The sequence below is a fragment of the Trichomonas vaginalis genome, chromosome I (assembly GCF_026262505.1).
Source record: "Trichomonas vaginalis G3 chromosome I, whole genome shotgun sequence".
Taxonomy (NCBI): Eukaryota; Parabasalia; order Trichomonadida; family Trichomonadidae; genus Trichomonas; species Trichomonas vaginalis.
In genome coordinates this window covers 13,558,329-13,579,636 of record NC_067203.1, presented here as the reverse complement: position 1 = coordinate 13,579,636, position 21,308 = coordinate 13,558,329, and the positions used below count along the sequence as shown (strand labels likewise).

At 29.3% G+C, this 21,308-nt stretch overlaps 9 protein-coding genes across 9 annotated transcripts, besides 1 other annotated feature; 7 read left to right on the top strand and 2 right to left on the bottom strand.

The window, feature by feature from the left end:
• Window positions 1-339: 339 nt before the first annotated feature.
• TVAGG3_0980950 (flavodoxin-like fold) lies at window positions 340-888 on the top strand (the record flags this gene model as incomplete). Its single annotated transcript, XM_001322667.1, has 1 exon — window positions 340-888. One exon carries the CDS (start codon window positions 340-342, stop codon window positions 886-888), a length of 549 nt encoding a protein of 182 aa, XP_001322702.1.
• Window positions 889-2,043: 1,155 nt separating this feature from the next.
• TVAGG3_0980940 (glycine-rich protein family) lies at window positions 2,044-2,691 on the top strand (the record flags this gene model as incomplete). The annotated part of the gene is made up of 1 exon (XM_001322668.2): window positions 2,044-2,691. One exon carries the CDS (start codon window positions 2,044-2,046, stop codon window positions 2,689-2,691), a length of 648 nt encoding a protein of 215 aa, XP_001322703.2.
• Window positions 2,692-3,071: 380 nt separating this feature from the next.
• Window positions 3,072-3,774, bottom strand: TVAGG3_0980930 (uncharacterized protein; the record flags this gene model as incomplete). The annotated part of the gene is made up of 1 exon (XM_001322669.1): window positions 3,125-3,763. The coding sequence occupies one exon, from the start codon at window positions 3,761-3,763 to the stop codon at window positions 3,125-3,127; it is 639 nt and encodes a 212-aa protein (XP_001322704.1).
• Window positions 3,775-4,134: 360 nt separating this feature from the next.
• Window positions 4,135-4,966: a mobile genetic element.
• Window positions 4,967-5,598: 632 nt separating this feature from the next.
• TVAGG3_0980910 (uncharacterized protein) lies at window positions 5,599-7,351 on the bottom strand (the record flags this gene model as incomplete). The annotated part of the gene is made up of 1 exon (XM_001322670.1): window positions 6,232-7,344. The coding sequence occupies one exon, from the start codon at window positions 7,342-7,344 to the stop codon at window positions 6,232-6,234; it is 1,113 nt and encodes a 370-aa protein (XP_001322705.1).
• Window positions 7,352-8,026: 675 nt separating this feature from the next.
• On the top strand, window positions 8,027-9,181 carry TVAGG3_0980900 (spectrin binding; the record flags this gene model as incomplete). Its single annotated transcript, XM_001322671.1, has 1 exon — window positions 8,027-9,181. One exon carries the CDS (start codon window positions 8,027-8,029, stop codon window positions 9,179-9,181), a length of 1,155 nt encoding a protein of 384 aa, XP_001322706.1.
• A 21-nt stretch (window positions 9,182-9,202) lies between these two features.
• On the top strand, window positions 9,203-12,001 carry TVAGG3_0980890 (spectrin binding; the record flags this gene model as incomplete). Its single annotated transcript, XM_001322672.1, has 1 exon — window positions 9,203-12,001. The coding sequence occupies one exon, from the start codon at window positions 9,203-9,205 to the stop codon at window positions 11,999-12,001; it is 2,799 nt and encodes a 932-aa protein (XP_001322707.1).
• A 1,745-nt stretch (window positions 12,002-13,746) lies between these two features.
• On the top strand, window positions 13,747-15,999 carry TVAGG3_0980880 (spectrin binding; the record flags this gene model as incomplete). The annotated part of the gene is made up of 1 exon (XM_001322673.2): window positions 13,747-15,999. One exon carries the CDS (start codon window positions 13,747-13,749, stop codon window positions 15,997-15,999), a length of 2,253 nt encoding a protein of 750 aa, XP_001322708.2.
• A 1,321-nt stretch (window positions 16,000-17,320) lies between these two features.
• TVAGG3_0980870 (glycoprotein 38 family) lies at window positions 17,321-18,226 on the top strand (the record flags this gene model as incomplete). The annotated part of the gene is made up of 1 exon (XM_001322674.1): window positions 17,321-18,226. One exon carries the CDS (start codon window positions 17,321-17,323, stop codon window positions 18,224-18,226), a length of 906 nt encoding a protein of 301 aa, XP_001322709.1.
• Window positions 18,227-19,281: 1,055 nt separating this feature from the next.
• TVAGG3_0980860 (uncharacterized protein) lies at window positions 19,282-20,275 on the top strand (the record flags this gene model as incomplete). The annotated part of the gene is made up of 1 exon (XM_001322675.1): window positions 19,282-19,962. The coding sequence occupies one exon, from the start codon at window positions 19,282-19,284 to the stop codon at window positions 19,960-19,962; it is 681 nt and encodes a 226-aa protein (XP_001322710.1).
• Window positions 20,276-21,308: the final 1,033 nt, after the last annotated feature.

Sequence of the window (21,308 nt, the reverse complement as noted above, 5' to 3'; positions counted from 1 at the left end):
TAAAAATTTTGATTGTCAGCTTTAAATAATAGTCTCAGACATAATTAAACTCAATTGCATTCACCATATCTATCTCTATTTTTTTGAATAGTTATGATCAATGAAAAATCTAATAATTTCACGTTAAAAATTAATACTATGACTATTATAGCCAACTTGATATGAAATAAATCTTTTAACAAAAATTGTATTGTTATTTTTTGATTATTGTAATAAACAAACAATGACGTACTAATCAATGTGGATCAAATTTTATAGAGCAATAACTATTGCGCAAATTGAGAGAATTGAATTCTTTTTGAGACATAATTTGTTATTCTATCACTTCATTTTTGCAGAATGAGTTTAAAGAACTCTAAGGTCCTGATCATCATTGCCGGATTTAGCAATCCACCAATGTCACAAGGCATGTTGAATGAGTCTCTTGGCTTGGAGGCAAAGAAGTATCTTGAGCACAAAGGCCATCAAGTCAAGGTTACACAAATTGCCAAAGGATACAAGGTCGAAGAAGAGATTGAGAAGTTCAAATGGGCAGATGTAATCATCTTCCAGTCACAAACATGGTGGATCGGTCTTCCAAATCCAGCTAAGAAGTATATCGATGAAGTTCTTACTGCATACATACCATTGATTGAGCAGTACAAAGGAAAGAAGAAGATCATGGTGTCTGCAACATTCGGTGCATTGGAAGAGACAATCCATGACAAGAACACATGCTACGAAGGACTTGGCGCAGAGCAAGTCTGGTGGCCATTGTATGCAGCATTCGTTTACTCTGGATTCGAGAAGCTTCCAATGGTTGCATACTTCAACTCGTTTAGCAGACACTTTGTCTATCAGGAGAGAGTTGACAAACTCCATGCACATCTTGACAAAGTTTTCGTCTAAAATCCCTCTAATTCAATAAAAAAGTAAAATACTTTTTTTATAAATTAATTTTTTTTAACTTAATATCTATTGAACTCATAGATGACAGTATTTGTCTTTGGGCTACTTAACATGCTTATTAAATCACAGAATCTCTCAGTGACATTCACAATAAATACATTGGAATGCACTTTGTTCATTTCAGATAGATTTAGTTACTATCAAAGGATTTTCATTCATAATTTGTTTGGGTAACATGCACTGTACTTCAAGGAAATATTTTCATTCGTTCACTAAATGTTTCTTTCGATTGAGCGGAGATACAATATTATTGAATGAATTTGGGTCACATCTGCCAGAATCTTCTCAACGTCAAGATGAACGGAGGCTGGGACTATCAAGGAAGAAATTGCTTCTACAGAATCAAATTTATACATGTTAGTTAGATGCTTAACTCATTTAATAAATCATCAAAGATTTTTTAAATCGATAAAATTTCCAAATAAAATAAACGTTATTCATTGAATCTGAAATCAAAGAATACAGATGCATATTGTATCCGGCATATAAGTGCAAATTATTTATCTTATGAAATTTTAAAAGATTTCAATTTTTTTAAATGATTTATTGAAAAATTGATAAAGATGTCCAAAAACCATTAAATTCTAATGTTTCTTATGAATTAGGATAAAATGGTTAGCTCTTATAATTTCAGAACATTGTTACTATCAGTAAGCTATGATGTTTCACATATAAAATCTCAAATTATACAAGTTTTAAACAAATTAATCACGAAATTTGTCTTCAATATCATCAATTGTCACATCTCTAACTCGTAATAAGCCAAGAACTGTATACGAATACCCATGCGGAAACGATCTACATAATTGCGCTCCAATTGAAATTGAATTATCCTGTGGAACCTATTTCTTTGAGTTATGGGGAGCAAGCGGGGGTAATACCGCTTATGCACATGGAGGATATGGTTCATATACTGCCGGATTAATCGTTTTTAAAAATCCAAGAAAAATTTATCTTCATATTGGAGCTCAGGGTTCAAATGCTGATAGTAGACGTCCATATAATGGCGGTGGAAGAGGTGGAACTGTGACCGATTCCGCAAGCGGAGGTGGATGTACTGATATCAGATTGAAAAGTGGCTCCGATTTTGAATCATTGAAGTCTAGAATTATTGTGAGCTCTGGGGGTGGTGGTGCTACCGCACATTCGAAAGCATCTGGTAATGGAGGAAGCGGAGGTGTATTTACGGGTTACTCTGGCGAATATGCAGATAATACTCCTTCGCTTTCATATACAGTTGTTGCTAATACAGGTGGGACGATAGACAAAGGAGGAACTGCAAGCCGAGGAACTCACATAGATGCAATGAAGACTATTGGTAATGATGGAGTTTTTGGATATGGCGGGGATGTAAGAGATAATGGAATAGCCGGTGGAGGTGGCTGCGGCTATTTTGGAGGAGGATCTGGTGATGATGGCTATGATGTCGTGACAGCTGGAGCCGGAGGCTCTTCCTTCGTTTCAGGATACCAAAGCTTTAAAGCAATTGACCCTTCATCTATCTCTGAAAAAAATTATAAAATGCTAAATAATTCATTCCACCCAAGCGGATACTACTTTACGAATATAGTTGTTGCAGACTATTCAGTTTCTTTTCCATCACCTTCTCAATCAACTGAGAATGGACACATTGGAAATGGTGTAATTGCAATTACTTTTCTTAATCCTAACTATGCAACGTGCGAAATTGCAGTACCGATTCCAATTACATACATATTATTAGGTTTTGCTATATCTGTCTAGGAATAAAAAAAAAATTTAAAATTTAAAATAATTCTTTTACAAGCAGGATAATACTTAACTTGAGAAAACAAGTGCATTGCTATCTCAATTAATCTCAACTAAGTTTTCCTTCTATCGGCGTGATGTTGCGCTACACGCCGATATTAATTGATCATTTATGTGAAATCTGAAATGCGAACAAATGATAGTTATAAACGAATTGCTCTCATACCAAGAATGAACAATATATATGGCAATTCGTATTTTAATATGTTATGAAAATTTCTCCAAAATGAAAATGCTCATTTTGCCTATAATCATCATATCAAATAACATGCGAAATGCCTAGAATGGTTTAAACCAATCTTACCTCTCATTAAAAAAAAAAATTATAAGGAATAGACTCTATTTAAATTCATTATTACTACAAAATTCTCTATAAAGCAACAATTACTCAATTTGCTCCGACATTCATTTCAGCTAAAATGCATTCATCAGCTGTATCGAAGTCATAGAACAAGTCTCCAAGGAGGTTAGAAATATCTCCGAGAATGGTTTTTTCAGCTTGCTCTGCTTCAGATTTTGCCATTACGAAAGCTGGCATATATTTGTTGAAGAAATCTGATGGTTCACGAACTGTCCATTTTCTCTTCATCGCTCTGTACTGGTTAAGGAATGTCTTATCTTGGATACGCTCAGCAATTGGACCTGAGATACTTTTCATTCCAATTCTCGTTAATCTGCTATTTAAGGAAGATCGAACTCCAACTTTCATTATTCCATTGAGCAATGAAGCTGAGATAATAACAAAGTGAGAATTAAGCTCTGGATCAAATACAACCATTATTCCAGTTTGAATTTGAGCGGCAATGAGTTCTTTCTCCTCGGTTATTGTGAACTGCCACTCAAGTATCTTCTTAATATTATCAGCACATGCAGCAATGTCTTTATCTTTATGGCAATATACACCTGTGTTACTTGATATTTGTTCTTTAAGCTTAGTTAAAGTGTCACTATGTATTGAGTTAAGAGAATGGTTCTTGTTTGCAGACTGAAGGCATTTAGATGTCACAGTGCTTCCATTGCTTCTCATGTTAAATGATACATAAATATAATTTTCAATAAGTTTACTCAATAGAATTGAATACGTTCTCTAAAATTTGGATGGGTGAATTTAATTATATAAAACCGCTTTGTTACATTCGATGATTTAATAAATATTACAATAAGAATATGATGAAATAAGAGCTCATGCGATATAATATTTTATTTACCTCTCAAAAGTAATTTGTTATCGAAATAATAGTTTTATTATACTAGGAGATATAGTGCCGTGTTATATTTAACTATCATGTTATATCTTTTAAATATTTGAAAGAGACTAGCGAATTGAAAGTTGTTAGCGAAATATTACTTAGAATACTAATATCAGCATTTTGTTTAAAGAAACTTTGATGAAATTAAGGGTGCACACGAGAGGATCATGTAAACTTCAGAATTTAGAACCTTATTTTTAGGCATTATCTTGGCTACCTATTTAGGCTCGAAAAGCAAAAAATATCAAAAAATACAACTTGAGTCCATTATGACCCTTTCATGGAGGTAGTTTTTATCCGCTAGTATTTTCCCTTTGAATCTCTTTACAATTCGAAATCAAATTCAAACCTCAGTAGAAGAAAGGAAGAATCGACTTACTACGGTTGTAATACGAATAAATACATATATTTAATTATTTTTCTTTACATAATAATTGTTTGAAGCTCATATTCCAACAAATTTTTAAATAAAAACATTAAAATGTTGAAAATGTTCATATATTTTAATAGGGTTTTGGCACTTTATTGAGGAATTACTACATACATAGTCGAACTGAACTTGATATTTTGAAATTTAAATTATTTATCAAAATTAAAATTTAACTTGAAATTTATAATTATTTAGTCATATTTTGCATAATTCTAAGTAGATTTTGTAAAAAATCAAGAAAGAAAAATTTTAACGTGCTTTATTTTTTCTTTTTTATAATAATACATATTATTATATAATTAACATATTCATAATGTTTCACCCTCTCAAAAATATAATCCTCCTCCTCTCAAATAAACGTACATACGGGTGGCCTCTTTTTTCAAAAAATTAAAATTTGAAATTTTGAGCTCAAATATTAGAGATTTTTTCAACCTTCAACGATATATGTTGTCTATATCAGACCTCCTTTCTTTTTGATACTTAACATTGTTCCTAAATCTTAGCCGTTAAGGCTGTTCTGAAAATATTTTTTTTCGAAAAAATTCGACTTGTAGAATGAATTTCATTCAGTTTTCCTGAGTTTTTCTGATAAACCTATCGAAAATATATTTTTTTATATTTAAATATGGAAATTCGAATTTAATAAGCATTTTGTTGCCTTCTATAACCCTTAATCATTTTGCATCTGACTTTTTTATTAATTTTTTTTTTCTGATTATCAAAATTCGACGTATTTGTAGATTTTCATATGGGTTCAATGCAAATCTAATTTGCAGATCTTGTAATTAATACTTTTATTTATTAAATATATTTGGAATTTGAGACGAATTTGCTTTGGACATAAATGTTTATAGTTAGTTAACTCCATTAATGTAACATGTTCAACATTATTTGATTCTCGATTATTATATATTTTTGCTAATTTACTTCTTGAATGAATAAATTATTGGATATTTGATAGTTAAAATAGTTATATTTAATTGATTATAATCTTTTACCTATTTTTCGCACTACATCTCCTCTTTCAATGCAATCAAAATAAAATTGATTCGATTGAATTATTGAATACTTGTTCAATCAATTTTCAAGAGAATTCAACTCAGATTTTTATTAACAACATTATAGACATTATACTTAGTATGCATTGTATAACTACATACATTTCCAATTGTTTATCCATTCAAATAGAATATTTTTCATGATTCATCTTAAATCTTTTTGATGAAATTAGAAATTTCTTAAAAATAGTTAATAACATAAGTGTCACTTATGAATTGCATCAAAAGTAATAATGTTTAATCGAAGTTGAGATTTCCTAATCGGAAATTTATTTCACATGAATTAACAGTGTTTATCTTTCTAAATCTTGATAGAATAATGTTTTACCTCCATAAAATCCAAATATCTATTAGGTTAATAAATGTTGACTTTAAGATTTATGAATATATGGCTATTAAGGAATTTTAACAGGATAATTTATAACAATGAACAATGGATTCATACTTAATTTTGTTGGCAACCAAAATTCTTTTTCCTTATTTGATATTAATGGGAAAGAGCTTTCAATATGATCAAACTGTACTCCATTGTGGTCAATAATATAAATATTTGTACACAATATGCAATGTAACTTAATTTCGAAATTTCATAAATATTAATTGAACACGATCGCCAGATAATATTATAATCGGAAATTTCAGTATAATTACAATATAAAACAGTCACCAAATGATTTTTCAGTAATCAAATAAAAAAAATCATTTTTTCCTTATTTTATATAAAATATCTGTTTTTACACACAAAAATGCAGAATCAGTCACTCATATTAATTATACTATCGATTAAAATATCAGATTCAGTTTTCTTCAAATTTTCCTTTTCGGACTGACCATCTTCTTCAAAAGAAAAGTACAGATCATCATTATCGGCGTTAGAATTAACTTCTTCCTCTTCTTTACTATCATCTGATTTTAATAATTCTTCTGCCACATCTTCCTCTTGATCTTCTTCTACTTCATAATCTTCCTCATCGTTTTGATTAAGATCTACTTCTTCTAAGTTTTCATTTTGAAAATAATTATCTTTATCTGAAATATTTTGGTTTTGATTGGTTTCTTCTTCCTCGTTATGAATTTCTTCTGAATATTCTTCTTCCATATTTGCTTGCTCATCAATTTCTTCTTCATTTCCAAATGATAATGAATCTGTATCGACTGCTGAGAATTTGCTGAGGTTAGGTGATACTTTGTTGAATATATTTTGAAGTTTTTGATCAAATTGACGAGAATCTGAACTTTCATTGATAATATTTTGTAAATCATCTTTTTCTAACATGTTTTCTTCTTCTTCATATAATTTTTCTTCTTCGTCATCTTCATGCTTTTTAGTTGATACACCAGGAACAATTTCATCTTCCGAATTAATTGAATTTGGAATGTAGTATTTTTTAGGAGTCAAATAACTATCAGCTCCATCAGATGATGAAGATAGATTACGAAAACGGTCAACAGAACCTGCAGCTACGTAAAGAGAATCTTTAGATTCGAATAAATTTTCTTGCGAAGAGTCTTGTAAAGATAATATTTCTTGGGATGTAGTAGGAATATCATTTAATGCAGATGTGCTAATATTATTTGACTTATTTCTATTCGTAGTAGGTGTTTTGATTTGACTCGAGTTTTTAGGACTAAATTGCGGAAGATCTTGACTTACTACTGTTGAAAATCTAGGAGTGGATCTTGTATTAATATATTTTGATGAAAATGGTGATGAATAATTTGATACCGGATCAGAATTTAAAATCGAATTAACAGATTGCTCTAAAAGCTGCATTTGTGCATTACATCTTGCACTTTGTGCTCTATAAACTCCAAGACGTTCATTAAATCGTTTCTGATCATGCAATTGCCTTGCAAAGGAATGCATAAATTCGAAATAATAAACTTTTTTTTCTCATAAAAAAAAATTAGAAAGAATTATTTGAAGATATCATTAAAATTACTCAGGCGATATAAAGCTTCTCCATATTTTTACAAAAATTGTTATATGAGGTTCATAATTCTGATTGAATTTAGTGTGCCTTGCTGATATTAACAGTAAATTCGATTATAATTCACACCAACTCCTTATTTGTTATCATAATTCCTTCATTAACCCTTTATTTAAGAAAAGTCGAACATTTGAATAGCTTTTAAAAATTGTGATTAAAAAAAAACATCATAATCAGTTGCTTAATAAGAATAAGAAAATAGTTTGCGTCAAAAAAATTCAATACTTCGGAAAATTGAGGGGACAATAATCAAATTTATTAATATATATCCATATTATTCAGGAACACTGCCAAATCGGAATAGAGATTTATATGCTTATTTTAACTCACATCAAAAGACTTACAGTATTGGCGAAATAATTATTTAAAATCTTATGATATCATCTCATAAAGCATTGTATATTCATAACAACAATTCTGACCTATGCTCTATGCGTTTCTGAACTTGTCTTATCGATACAGCTCTGAATTCTATAATGTCTTATCAAAGAAATAAAATCCAAAAAAATTGTTTTTTTAATTACAAGACATAAAAAAGTGACACTTAATTAGAACAAGATGTTTAGAACAGCAGGAGTCTCAATAAATATTGATTGCTTAAAAAGGAATTGGTCACGCTTTACTATTAAAGAAAAATATGGATACTTTGAAAGTGCAATAAGCAATCATGATGATAATGCAATAAAATTCATCATTCAAAATTACGAAAGTGATTTCATCTGGAATAATTCAAAAAACAAAAATGAAGATTTAGTTTTAGCGCACACATGCTTCATTTTGGAGCATGTCCTCATTGGACGAGATGAGTTTATTAATTACCTTGAAAAATGCGAATATAAATTCGATAAATTCCTATACAGATTCAAAGATTGCTTCTTTTTCAAAACACTTGATGACGTAGATAGTATTGATTTTGCTCGTAACAAAGTCGAAGTTCTTTCATCTGAAGAAAATATGAGAGGAACTCCTTTAATCGAAGTATTACTTCAATATTATGATCTAAACGATAGCACTGATGCACTTCTGAAAAAAGTCATGGGAAAGGATATTCACGGAATGCTTGACAGAAATTTTTCTGATTCAGCAAAATATCTTTTTGATTTCATGAACAAAAGAGTTTATAAATCAAACATGAAACTAGAATACGATCCACAAGTTGACTTTCAATTTGGTCATGAGAAAAAGACTGCTCTTATGATTGCAGTTGAACATAACGATCTTGTAATTGCATCTAAATTGATTGATCGTGGAGCAAATCCAAACATCAAAGATGCAAATGGCAACACAGCATTAATAATATCTTGTGATAAAGTATTTGATCAATTGACAGACTTCCTTATTAATCATAATTCCGATCTTACAATCAAAAACAATGAAGGAAAAACAGCACTTGATTTTGCCCTTGAATCAAGAATGCATGGAGTTATTGATTTGGTCTTAAACAAAATGATTAAAGATGGAATGATAACAGATCCATATCTTATTGAACTTGGACAAGTTTCTGCATCATATCATTTATTTTTCCATGCAATATGGAAAAACGAACCATATTTTTTAAGATATATTATCAAAAAAGAATACAAAAACATTATCTTCGATCATGAAAGTATTCTTAAAGACAAATACAAGTTTTCTTATGCATCTATTATTTTTATAATCATTATATTGAAGTACTTATTCGAAGATCCAAGAACTTTTACAATTCTTGAATAAAATAATTTCGAATATGACAAAATGTTTTTAGATTTTATTCATCCAGCAGGATATGTTTTGTTCAATAGTGTATTCAAACACAATCCATTCGATAAGAAGTTTCTATTCGAAATGATTCATACCATCCAGCAATTTTTGAATGAAACAAATCCAAAAGATACACATTTGATCCATGCAGTAAGAAATAATGATGGAGCTTTTGTGAAATCACTTATTGAATTATTAATTTTAGATCCAAAAATTGATAATTTACATAAAATCATCTGCGAAAAACGTCATCAGGAATACAAAAAATTGACATTTGATCCAGAAATTGATGCAATATCAGGTGAGGATGATCTCACAGCTCTTATGGTTGCCGTGAAAAAAGGGAATGCATCAATTGCAGAATTATTAATTGATCATGGCGCCAATCCAAATATAACAAATCATTCAGGAAATACAGCTCTATTATATGCAATTGAAAAATCAGATCCCGATTTGATAAAATTACTTATTGGACAAAACTGCGATTTAACTATTGTTAATAATCAAAACAAAGATGTCTTTTCACTTGCCTTAGATAAGAACTATAAATCACTTGCTTTGATAATTGTTCACTTATTGATTCAGAATACAAAATACTCTCAAAACAAATATTTCCTGAAAGAGGAACATGAATCATATTATAACAAATTGATTTCAATTATAAGAAACGAAAAACTAAGCGAAAAGCTCAAATTGTTCCAAGAATCCATTTCAAATGGAGATGAAGAATACATAAAATTCTTCATGAAGTTTTTGAGCGATGTTAATTATCAACAAATAATTAACTTATCAAAGCACATTATAAGTATAATGGAAACTAAGAATCCTGATATTTTCAAGATACTTATTAAAGTTGGTTATGACTTCAACAAACTGTTCCTTCCGATTTACAAGGAATATAGCAATTATAATATCTTTTTAAAGATCATAGAAGGTGGAGTTTCATTTGATTTTGATGTCATTTCAGATATGATCCATTATTACAAATCTCCAGAATTTTTGTCAGAAATCATTAAATATATTGATATAGATATCTTTACTTCATATCTATTAAACTCAAAAGAAGATTATGAACTGATCAATCAAATAATGATATTAAATGGGGTTCAGTTAACAAAGCTCCTTTCTGTTCCAAAACACAAAGAATTTAATGAAACAACTCAGAATATATTGACCAATTTAATTGATAAATGTAATATTCCTCCAAAAGATATAATACAAGCATTGAAAGAGATTGAATATGATGCTTCATTTATTAATTTCATCAAAGTGCATTATAAAATCGACGAAAATGATATATTCCAGAATTTAGATATTGATAATGTTGATATAACTCCATTAGAATTAGCAATTTTGTCTAATAATTATGAAATGACAAAGTATTTGTTAGATCATGGAAAACAAGTAACATCGAATGAATTTTCATTGTCGAAATCAAAAGAGATAACAAAATTACTCATCTTGTATAAACCAAGATTAGATGATGGATCCATCATAAATCAATTATATGAGAATCAAGACATCGAATCTATTCAATTCCTTTATTCAGAAAATCCGAACATGAATCCATTTTTATTATTCTCTAAATCGATTGATGACAACAATATCACATTCCTTCATGAAATCATCAAACTTCATTTCGACATCAATTGCAGAAACATCAGAAACGAAACACCACTTCATTATTCGGTTCTTCATAATAATTCGCGTGCTGTCGAAGTTCTCTTGCATAATAGTGCTAATCCAAATCTTTGTGATTTCTCCGGTAACACAGTTTTGAATCTATGTTCCATCAATAAAGAAATATCGATCGAAATCACGCAACTCATTCTTCAATATTATCCTAATCCGAACATTGTTAATTTGTTTGGAAACAATTTCCTTCATTCATGTGCAATGACAGATAATGTACGTGTCTATGATATTGTGATCAGCAAATTCCCAAATTTTGATATCACAATAACGAATTACAATATTGCCTCTGCTGAATCATTATCAATGTCTCAAAATTCAACAAAAATGATGAAGCGTTTGAAGGTGAAACGATATGACGTTGTAACTCCAGTTCCTCCATTTGATCCCAAGCCATATTTTGATACAGATATCACATGGATCATTAGATTTAGGAGATATTCATACTTGAAATTTTATCTCGAACAGAATCCAAGAATTGATGTCAATGAAAAGAATGGAAAGGGTGAAACTCCATTATATGTTGCAGCATCAGCTGATAATTCATATAGATTTATTGATTTGCTTGGAAAATATGGAGCTGATCCTAATATCGAATGTGGTGGAAAAACACCGCTTCGCCTTGCGATCGAAAATAGATTCTATGGAAATTATGAAGCATTAATTCGAAATTCAAGATTGAACATAAATAAACAATTCGAAAGAGGAATCAACTATTTTCAGATTGCTATCAGATGTAATTGTCTTCCAGTTTTGTATCTTTTGTATGATAAGAAATTCGACATTGAAATGAAAGACGAAAAAGGTAATACATGCCTTCACTATGCTTCCGAAATTGGGAACAAAGAAATCATCGAATTCTGCTTGAAAGCACAAACAAATCATTATCTTGTTAATAATAATTCAATGACATGTTTGATGTATTCATCATTCCTCAACAAAAGTATTTTCATTGATTGTTATCTTAAATATCACTCATACAACTGGATTCCAATATCTGATTATTATCGATCATTATTCCTTGCTTCTCTTCTCAAAAACAAAGAATCAGTTGATGTTTTAATTTCAAGATACAACGAAATCAAAGATTTATTAAAATAAAAGTTATTAAAGAATATTTTATTATTAAACCAGAGATTTATATGAAAATTTTAATCGAATGACACAGAAACTAATAATTTATCTTTCAAATAAATCAAGATAACATAATAATTACCTTGATCTCAAAAGAACGATAGTATCTGATATGAAGAACCTGATTAATGGAGTATGTGTCACATCTTTTGAATATCTTAATTACTCTTTAAATTCTATATCTCTTCTCGCCTGTAATTGTTTTTTTGAAAATGTCAGGAAGTTGTATGAATACTATTAAGATAAATAATGAAATGGTTATAATTATTATTACTATTTTTAAAAAATTCATAGATGTCTTATCGATAAGACAGGCTTTCAATTTTTTTTTGATAAAACATCAAAAAAGTGGCAGAATAGTAATCTATTCTTAATCTAATCGTTAATAACTTAATAGTGTTCACAGAGAATCCTCATGTCAAAGCAAAATGAAGAAAAAACTTTCAGTATTGAGACTTTAAAAAATGATTGGGCTCATTATGATTTAGAAACAAAATATAGATGTTTACAGAACGCAATAGGAAATAGAGACGAGGAAACAGTTAAATTTATCATTCAATATCATACAAGTGATTTTTCTTGGGAAGACTCTTTCTATGATAACAGACAACTGGTTCTCGAGCATACAAACTTTATTTTCAAGCAGTTACTAATTGAGAGAGATAGAATAATCACTTTTCTTGATCGATGCGGATATAGATTTGATAAATTCTTATTCAAGTTTAAAGATTGTCTTTTTTTCAAACTCCTTGACAAAGATGTTGGCATTGCACTTGCTCAATTTTGGAAGCTAACGGATGACAGATTTAAGCACGAAACACCCTTAATCACTTCGGATTTAAGCTTACATGAAGGAAAAGAAGCTTGAATTTGATCCGCAAATTGACTATCAAGAAAGCAAAAATTTGAAGACCCCATTAATGATAGCTGTCGAAAACAACAATATTGAACTTGTTGAAAAATTAGTGGATAGCGGTGCAAATCTAAATTTAAGAGATAGAAAAGGAGATACAGCAGTAATGATTGCAATTAGGAACATGCAAGAACGAATAACAGACTTCCTCATTTTGCATAATTGTGATCTCACAATTCCGAATAATGAAGGAAAAACACCTTTACAAGCTGCCTTTGATAACTCAATGTGTGCAATTGTAGATTTCGTTTTAAACAAACTAATCAAAGATGGTTTAATAAAGGATCAAAAATTGATTGATCTGGGACAAATTGCTACATCATATAACTTGCTAATGCATGCAATTGGAAAATTCGAACCATATTTGATAAGATATGTAATTAAAAATGAATACAAAAACATTATAATTGATCTTGAAAATATTCAAAATGATAAAATCAGATTTAGATTTGCCAGTCTGACTTTTGCATCAATAGTATTGAAGTATTTGCATGATGATTCAAGATTCTTCCAACTTCTTGAAGAATCTAATTTCGAATGTGATAAAATGCTTTTGGACTTTATTCATCCAGCAGGTTATCAAATATTTGACAGAGCATTTCAAGAAAGACCATTAGACAGCACATTTTTATATGAAAGAATAATTAGCATTAATTTATTTTTAAATGAAACAAATCCGAATGATACAGTTTTAATACATGCTGCACGAGTGAACAATTATCCTGTTGCAAGATCGCTTGTTGTTAGATCTCCTTTAAATCAAGTAATTATGAATATGTATTCTATCATTTGCGAAAAGATGCATCGCGCAAAATGCGACTTACCAATTGATCCAGAAATTGATGCAAAATCAAAAGAAGACAATCTTACAGCACTGATGATAGCTGCCCGGAATGGAAATTATGATTTATCAAAAACATTACTAATTAATGGTGCCAATCCAAATATTACAAACAAATCAGGAAGTACAGCAATTTTATATCCAATTGCAAAATCACTTACTGATTTAACAGATCTATTTCTTTTGTATAATCCTGATTTGACAATTGTTAATGATAAAGGAAAAGATGCTTTTTCATTAGCAATAGAAAAGAACAACAAATACATCATTTCATTAGTTGTTCACTACTTGATTCGAAGTACAAAATTTTCTCAAAACAAATATTTCCTTCATGAAGAATATCAATCATACTTTAATTCATTGATTTCATTCTTAAGAAGTCAATCAACAAATGAGAAATTACTGTTGTTAGAAATCACCATTAATAATGGTGATGAAGAATATATCAAATTCTTTATGAAGTTCTTGACTGATGTAAATCAAGATCATATCATCGACTTATCAAGACATATAATAAATGTTTTGGAAACCAAAAATACGGACATTGTCAAAACACTTGTTAAAATCGGATTTGACTTCAACAAATTATTCATTCCGAGATTTAAAGAATACAGTAATTTCAAACTTTTCATTAAGATAATGAATGACGGCGTTTCATTTGAAAATGAGACAATATGTGATATGATTCATCATTACAAATCGCCAGAGTTTTTGTCAGAAGTCATCAACATTATAGATTCTGACAATTTTGCATCATATTTATTAGAAGCCAAACAAGACTATGAAATTATCAAACAAATCTATAATTTGAAAGGAATTCAATTAACAAAACTTCTTTCTATTTCAAGTTTAAAGCAACTGAGTTCTTCAGGTAGGATGTTATTAGTTAATCTGATTGATAAATGCAATATATCTCCTAATGATATCATAAATTCACTCAAGGAAATCGAAAATGCAGATCCATATATTGATTTTATTAGATATCACTACAAAATTGCTGAAAATGATCTCTTTCAAGAGCTGGAGCTAAATTCTATTGATCTAACTCCTTTAGAATTAGCAATTTTGTCTAATAATTATGAAATGACAAAATATTTGTTAGATCATGGAAAACAAGTAACATCGAATGAATTTTCATTGTCGAAATCAAAAGAGATAACAAAATTACTCATCTTGTATAAACCAAGATTAGATGATGGATCCATCATAAATCAATTATATGAGAATCAAGACATCGAATCAATTCAATTCCTTTATTCAGAAAATCCGAACATGAATCCATTTTTATTATTCTCTAAATCGATTGATGACAACAATATCACATTCCTTCATGAAATCATCAAACTTCATTTCGACATCAATTGCAGAAACATCAGAAACGAAACACCACTTCATTATTCAGTCCTTCATAATAATTCGCGTGCTGTCGAAGTTCTCTTGCATAATAGTGCTAATCCAAATCTTTGTGATTTCTCCGGTAACACAGTTTTGAATCTATGTTCCATCAATAAAGAAATATCGATCGAAATCACGCAACTCATTCTTCAATATTATCCTAATCCGAACATTGCCAATCTTTTTGGAAATACGGTTTTACATTCATGTGCATTATCAGATAATGTAGATGTATATGATCTTGTGACTGGAAGGTATCCATTTATTGATTTGTATCAAATGAATTTCAATCAAGCCACACCAATGGCATTAGCTAAATCAGTAGGATCAATTGGAATGATGAAGATGTTTAATGCACCAGATGAAATTATAAATGGCCACGAAGATTATGGTCCAAAACCACTTTTTCAAGCTGATATTTCAAAATTTATCACAATGAGGGCTTTTGGATACTTTAAATTTTATTTAGAAAACCATAAAAATGTAAATGTTGATAAAAAGAATGGAATGGGTGAAACTCCATTATATGTTGCAGCATCAGCTGATAATTCATATAGATTTATTGATTTGCTTGGAAAATATGGAGCTGATCCTAATATCGAATGTGGTGGAAAAACACCGCTTCGCCTTGCGATCGAAAATAGATTCTATGGAAATTATGAAGCATTAATTCGAAATTCAAGATTGAACATAAATAAACAATTCGAAAGAGGAATCAACCATTTTCAGATTGCTATCAGATGTAATTGTCTTCCAGTTTTGTATCTTTTGTATGATAAGAAATTCGACATTGAAATGAAGACGAAAAAAAGGTAATACATGTCTTCACTATGCTTCCGAAATTGGGAACAAAGAAATCATCGAATTCTGCTTGAAAGCACAAACAAATCATTATCTTGTTAATAATAATTCAATGACATGTTTGATGTATTCATCATTCCTCAACAAAAGTATTTTCATTGATTGTTATCTTAAATATCACTCATACAACTGGATTCCAATATCTGATTATTATCGATCATTATTCCTTGCTTCTCTTCTCAAAAACAAAGAATCAGTTGATATTTTAATTTCAAGATACAACGAAATCAAAGATTTATTAAAATAAAGTTTTATTTTATTTTTCTTATTTTTTTATTATACAATAAAATGAAATCCAATTTGATAAGAATCTCGTGCACCACCAACTTTAAATAGTTGTTAAGAAGTTTATAACTTAGTTCTTCGATGGAGCACTTTTTACAAAAAAGTCGTACAAGATAGTTTTTGCTCACCTCTGTATTCAGATTATGAACCAAATTGAGAATTGTTTCGCAACTTTCATTTTTCTCTTAATATGGGAATTTTAATTTATAATTAATATTTAACCTTATAAAGATTGCTTGTTAATCATTTTTAACACATACTTACTGCTATTTTAATTAATTATTCACCTTTCATTATTATAATATGAATAATTTCACTATTTCTTACATCACATTTTCATTAAAATTTTAATTCAAAGTCCAAAGTCGTCTGACATAACGATTAATTTGTCACTTTTGATACCACATAAAAACCTTCTATGAAAATTAAAAAGCCTTCTTTTGATTGGATGAATTCAAAATTATCACTACAATAAATTTCGTTTTGAATAGGAATCGGCAATAATTTCAGAGAATAAAATATTAATATACGATACATTTTACAAATAAAATATTTTTATTTTATGCTTGGGAATTTTGGATTCTTAAGTCTGAATAGAATTTTGATTTCATAGCATACATACATATTTGAATCGTCTTCTCAGAAATTGATCGAATGAAATTCACAAATGATTCACTCACATTTATATGATCACACACACTTATTTTTGTTTTATTTGATTCATCATATTTTTTTTTCGATAAAAATATGAAGTATGAAAAAGTCGTTTAACATGTTTCATTAATTAAAGTCGTAACATATTATCATTATATTTGCCCCTTTCCAGCTGAAATCAGGGCAATGATCATTGATAATGTCCTTCTTTAGATACTTTTTCAGAATGATTATTTATTTTTATTATGAATACATTCAAAAAATTGGATGGTTAACAAAAATAATTTCTTAAATTTCAATGAATTATTACGACTTTATTATCACATCATTTTTGTTAATGTTTGGTGTTTTTGCATGCATTACTTGCAGCATCAGAAATAATAGAACATTATTAGATGAAGACAATTTCAAAGATTGCCCAACAATTGTTGATAGAGAGTTGAAAGGTCGTTACAAAGAAATCACATTAAAAGCGGGTGAATGCCGCGAAGTTTCATACTATTCTTATGCATTCGGTAGTGAATCCGATATATCAGTCGACTTATATAAATTGTCTGATCTTACAAAACCTATTAAAACTGTAAAGAATCCATTGTTCTATAATAATCCAATGATGGGGCCAGATGAAAAATATACTGCTACGCTCAAATGCACAGATAGTACTAAAGAATGTAAGGTCCAATTAAAAACGGAAGGTTTTCCATCATTTGCAGGGGATAACGAAGGAACAATGATTGATGGTAGAATTTATCTTACTTCCATAAAGAGCGGAAAAATAGAAGTTAACTTGAAACCTGAAGTAAGGGTTTATCCAGTACTTCTGAATAATAATACCATTAAAATCGTAGGAGAACCAAAAGATAAAGTGCAAATATTTAATGTAGCTGATGAACCTGATGATAAAACAAGATCACCTAATGAAATCACAATTACAGCTCCTGGCACAGCATTTAGTGGTTTAAATATTGGAGAAAAAGAAGCTAAAGCAACTTTTACATACGAGAGTACAAAAGAAGGCAACAAATTATGGTTCCCTGAGTTTGCTGGTTGGATCCCTCAAAGAGCTGATCTTTTCACACTTGATGATCTTAAAAATGAAGCACCTTCAAATGGTAAAATTGGGGCAGCTGCAATAGCAGGAATTGCGATTGGTGTTATTGTTGTTGTCGGAATTATTGTTGGTGTTCTTGTTTGGCTTTTCGTTTTTAAGGCCAAGAAGGAAGATAACGCAGATGCTCCTTAAACAAATTTAAATTTTAATTCCTTTTTAAATATATATTTATTCAATATGTTCAAATATATCTTCAGTTTTGAATTTCATAACTCCAAAAAGAAAAGTAAATAACTCATAACATGACAACAAAAATACGAAAAGAATTCACTTTATATTAGTTACAGGCCATAATATAAGCATATGACACCCAAAAATTAGAGTGTTAAGTGATTGTAGGCATAATAGAGTTGTTTTCTTCATTTTCGTTTTGAATCTAATATTACATTTATTTTGGCTATTAAGTTGTGGTCCGAAGTTTGAATGTACTTACAATAAGCACGAATATCCTACTTCTATTCCTAATTTCATTCCGTTTCATTTTTTTTTGCATATTTCAAGTCAATTTTTTAGCGAAGTCAAAAACATCAACTCAATTTATTCAATCGGTTATCACCAAAATTTCCTAATTAATACATTGCAATTATAGAAGGCATCATTGCAATACAATCTCATTCATTTATCTTTTTAGCAAGACCACGAAAATGATGATGATTTTGTCACTTTTCCAGATGAAAATAATATTTCAATAAATATAACTGTAAGTCACAATACAATTCAAAAAGATAAAATGAATAAAATATATTGGCACAAAGAATCTTTAGGTAATTTATTGTAAAATCTACTTAATCTTCTTCAACTTACTGGACTCTACGTAAACAATAGTAGTTATTGCTTCTGTAATCTTTAATTGTTGTATCTGCTCCGATTCCTAACAAATAATAGCAAATCCACTGAGAATATTATTTGATATTTGTTCAATGTCGTTATTCTTGCCTATTCGGCTATTGAAAAAGATATCACACAACGAGTTCTGATAAATTCTGTAAATTATTTTCAGTTTTTCTAAATAGATTAAGGCTTTTTATCACTGACTCACTTAGTTCAGAAATTTGATAAAAATATTATTTTGAGAGTAATATGCTAATAAGCAAATATAGATCAATATTTATCAATCAGTAAAATATAACGATCAATTCAATTATTCAATTTTAACAACTTTCAAAATCTTTCACTTTTTTTATCCAATGAACAAAGAAGCTGAGCTCAACTATAGCTTTTTAACTGATGAACCATACACATCAGAGCTCTACAGCAGCTTACTCGAGCCCGCCCTCAACCAAGTTAAAGAATCTTACACCCTTGCACATAAAAGGCCTTTAACTCAAAAACAAATCTTAAAAATTATTGTTTCTTCAGCTGCACAAGGAGCATTAATAGGTTTTCTTACTGCTTCAACAAAGGTAGCAATCAGAAATATGACTCATGATTACGAATCTCAAGAAAAAAAGGGTCCAAAAGATTTATATTTCCTTCAGTATTATACAAATCCTAAAAAGTATCCATCAATGCTTCGTGGACTTAAATCACAATTGAAAGTAGAAATATCTTACAAAACTTGTCAAAAATCATTAAATGCGCTTTCAAAAATAATGATTAATCCATCCAATTTAGAATTCCATCAATCACTCGGCTTTAATCTTGTTAGAACATTTACTTGCAATCTATTAACAGCATCAACTGTATACCCGTTATCTTTATATATGTATACGAACACTTCAGCAGAAGAAATCATGCGCAAAACACTCAGACGTGCTGGACCAGGCTCATTCTTTTCTAGTTTAACATCACTTGGCCTTTCAATCGTGAAATCTTTGATGCCTTCTCAAAAGGACACAATATCGGTTCTCATGGATATTATCTCTTGATCGCTTTGGATTGTTGTTTTCACTTACTGTTACTAATAAATTTACCATTTGCTTAAAGATTTTATACAATTATTTTTTCAATAATGAACCACAATTTTGACACACATACGTTTCATCTTAGATGTCGAGTTTATAGCATATACTAAGGGTTTCGTTTTGCTAAAATTGTCACTTTTATAGCATATTTGTTTTTGGATGTTTTGCGAAACCAAAAAAAAACTATGATATACAATGTGTGTGTAAAGAAAATACTTTATTTACTAGTTAAAAAATCATTTGGTATTGATCAAGTTATTTTTTCTGGATAAGATATTATATGGATAATTGGATAGAAAATACAATTATATAATCTTGTACCTGGTTTAATTAAGCTAATTGTCATCAGAAACTTGTAATTTTTATGAATTTCAGATTTTCTTTTCATTACTGCTTTTCTTAATAGGTCAAGTTCTTATTTACGTTATAAAGTATGATATTTACAAATATCAAGTTATCGTGTTTTTTGAGAAATTATGAGAAACAAACAAAAATGAAAAAGATAGGAATAGCAATGAATAGTGATGTGGGTATAGAAAATGTAAGAGATATGAATGCAAAGCAATCAGTATTTAGGATATTGACCATAGATTTCGAAAAAAAAATGCTGCATATTGAGCGAAAACTATGATTATATTATAAGGCTGTCATTTAAAGCATAATGAAACTATTCCCTTTTCATTTTAATCGAATAAGATAGTAAAGATTTTTGAATTAGCTAGAAACTGATGAGATGTTTTCACAAATCAGATTTTTAATCTCTATAATGCATAATTCACTCAATATCTCAATTTTGATATTGCGAGATATTTTTGCTATTGGTTTCGCAATTTTGACACAATAGCAAGAGGGTTCTATAAGCATTATTATCAACGTAGAATCTGAATATCATATCAGAAAATGTCGCAAATCTGACATTTACCCGACCAAATAGCAAAAATAATTGAATACTTTTCGCAAAAACTTTAAAAATCGATAAAAATATGAAATATAGATATTAAAGAGACTTTTTATATAATATTCATAAAGATTTTCCAAAAATATGATACCGCAAAATTAAAAAAGTGACGTCTTGAGTGGAGTCAAAGGTCGAAATTGCTAGCTAAATGTTTTTTTAGCGAAATTGCGTATTGTACGTTTTTTTCGCAAAACGAAACCCTTAAATATACCGAGTAGTTAGTCTATTCATTATTTGTTAGGAAATAAAAAATTTTACTGTTATATCAATATCTAAGCTTCAGTGTTATAAATCCGTTTTTGTATTATTATATATTAGCTATATGTGCAGTAATGTACTTGTTTTGATACAA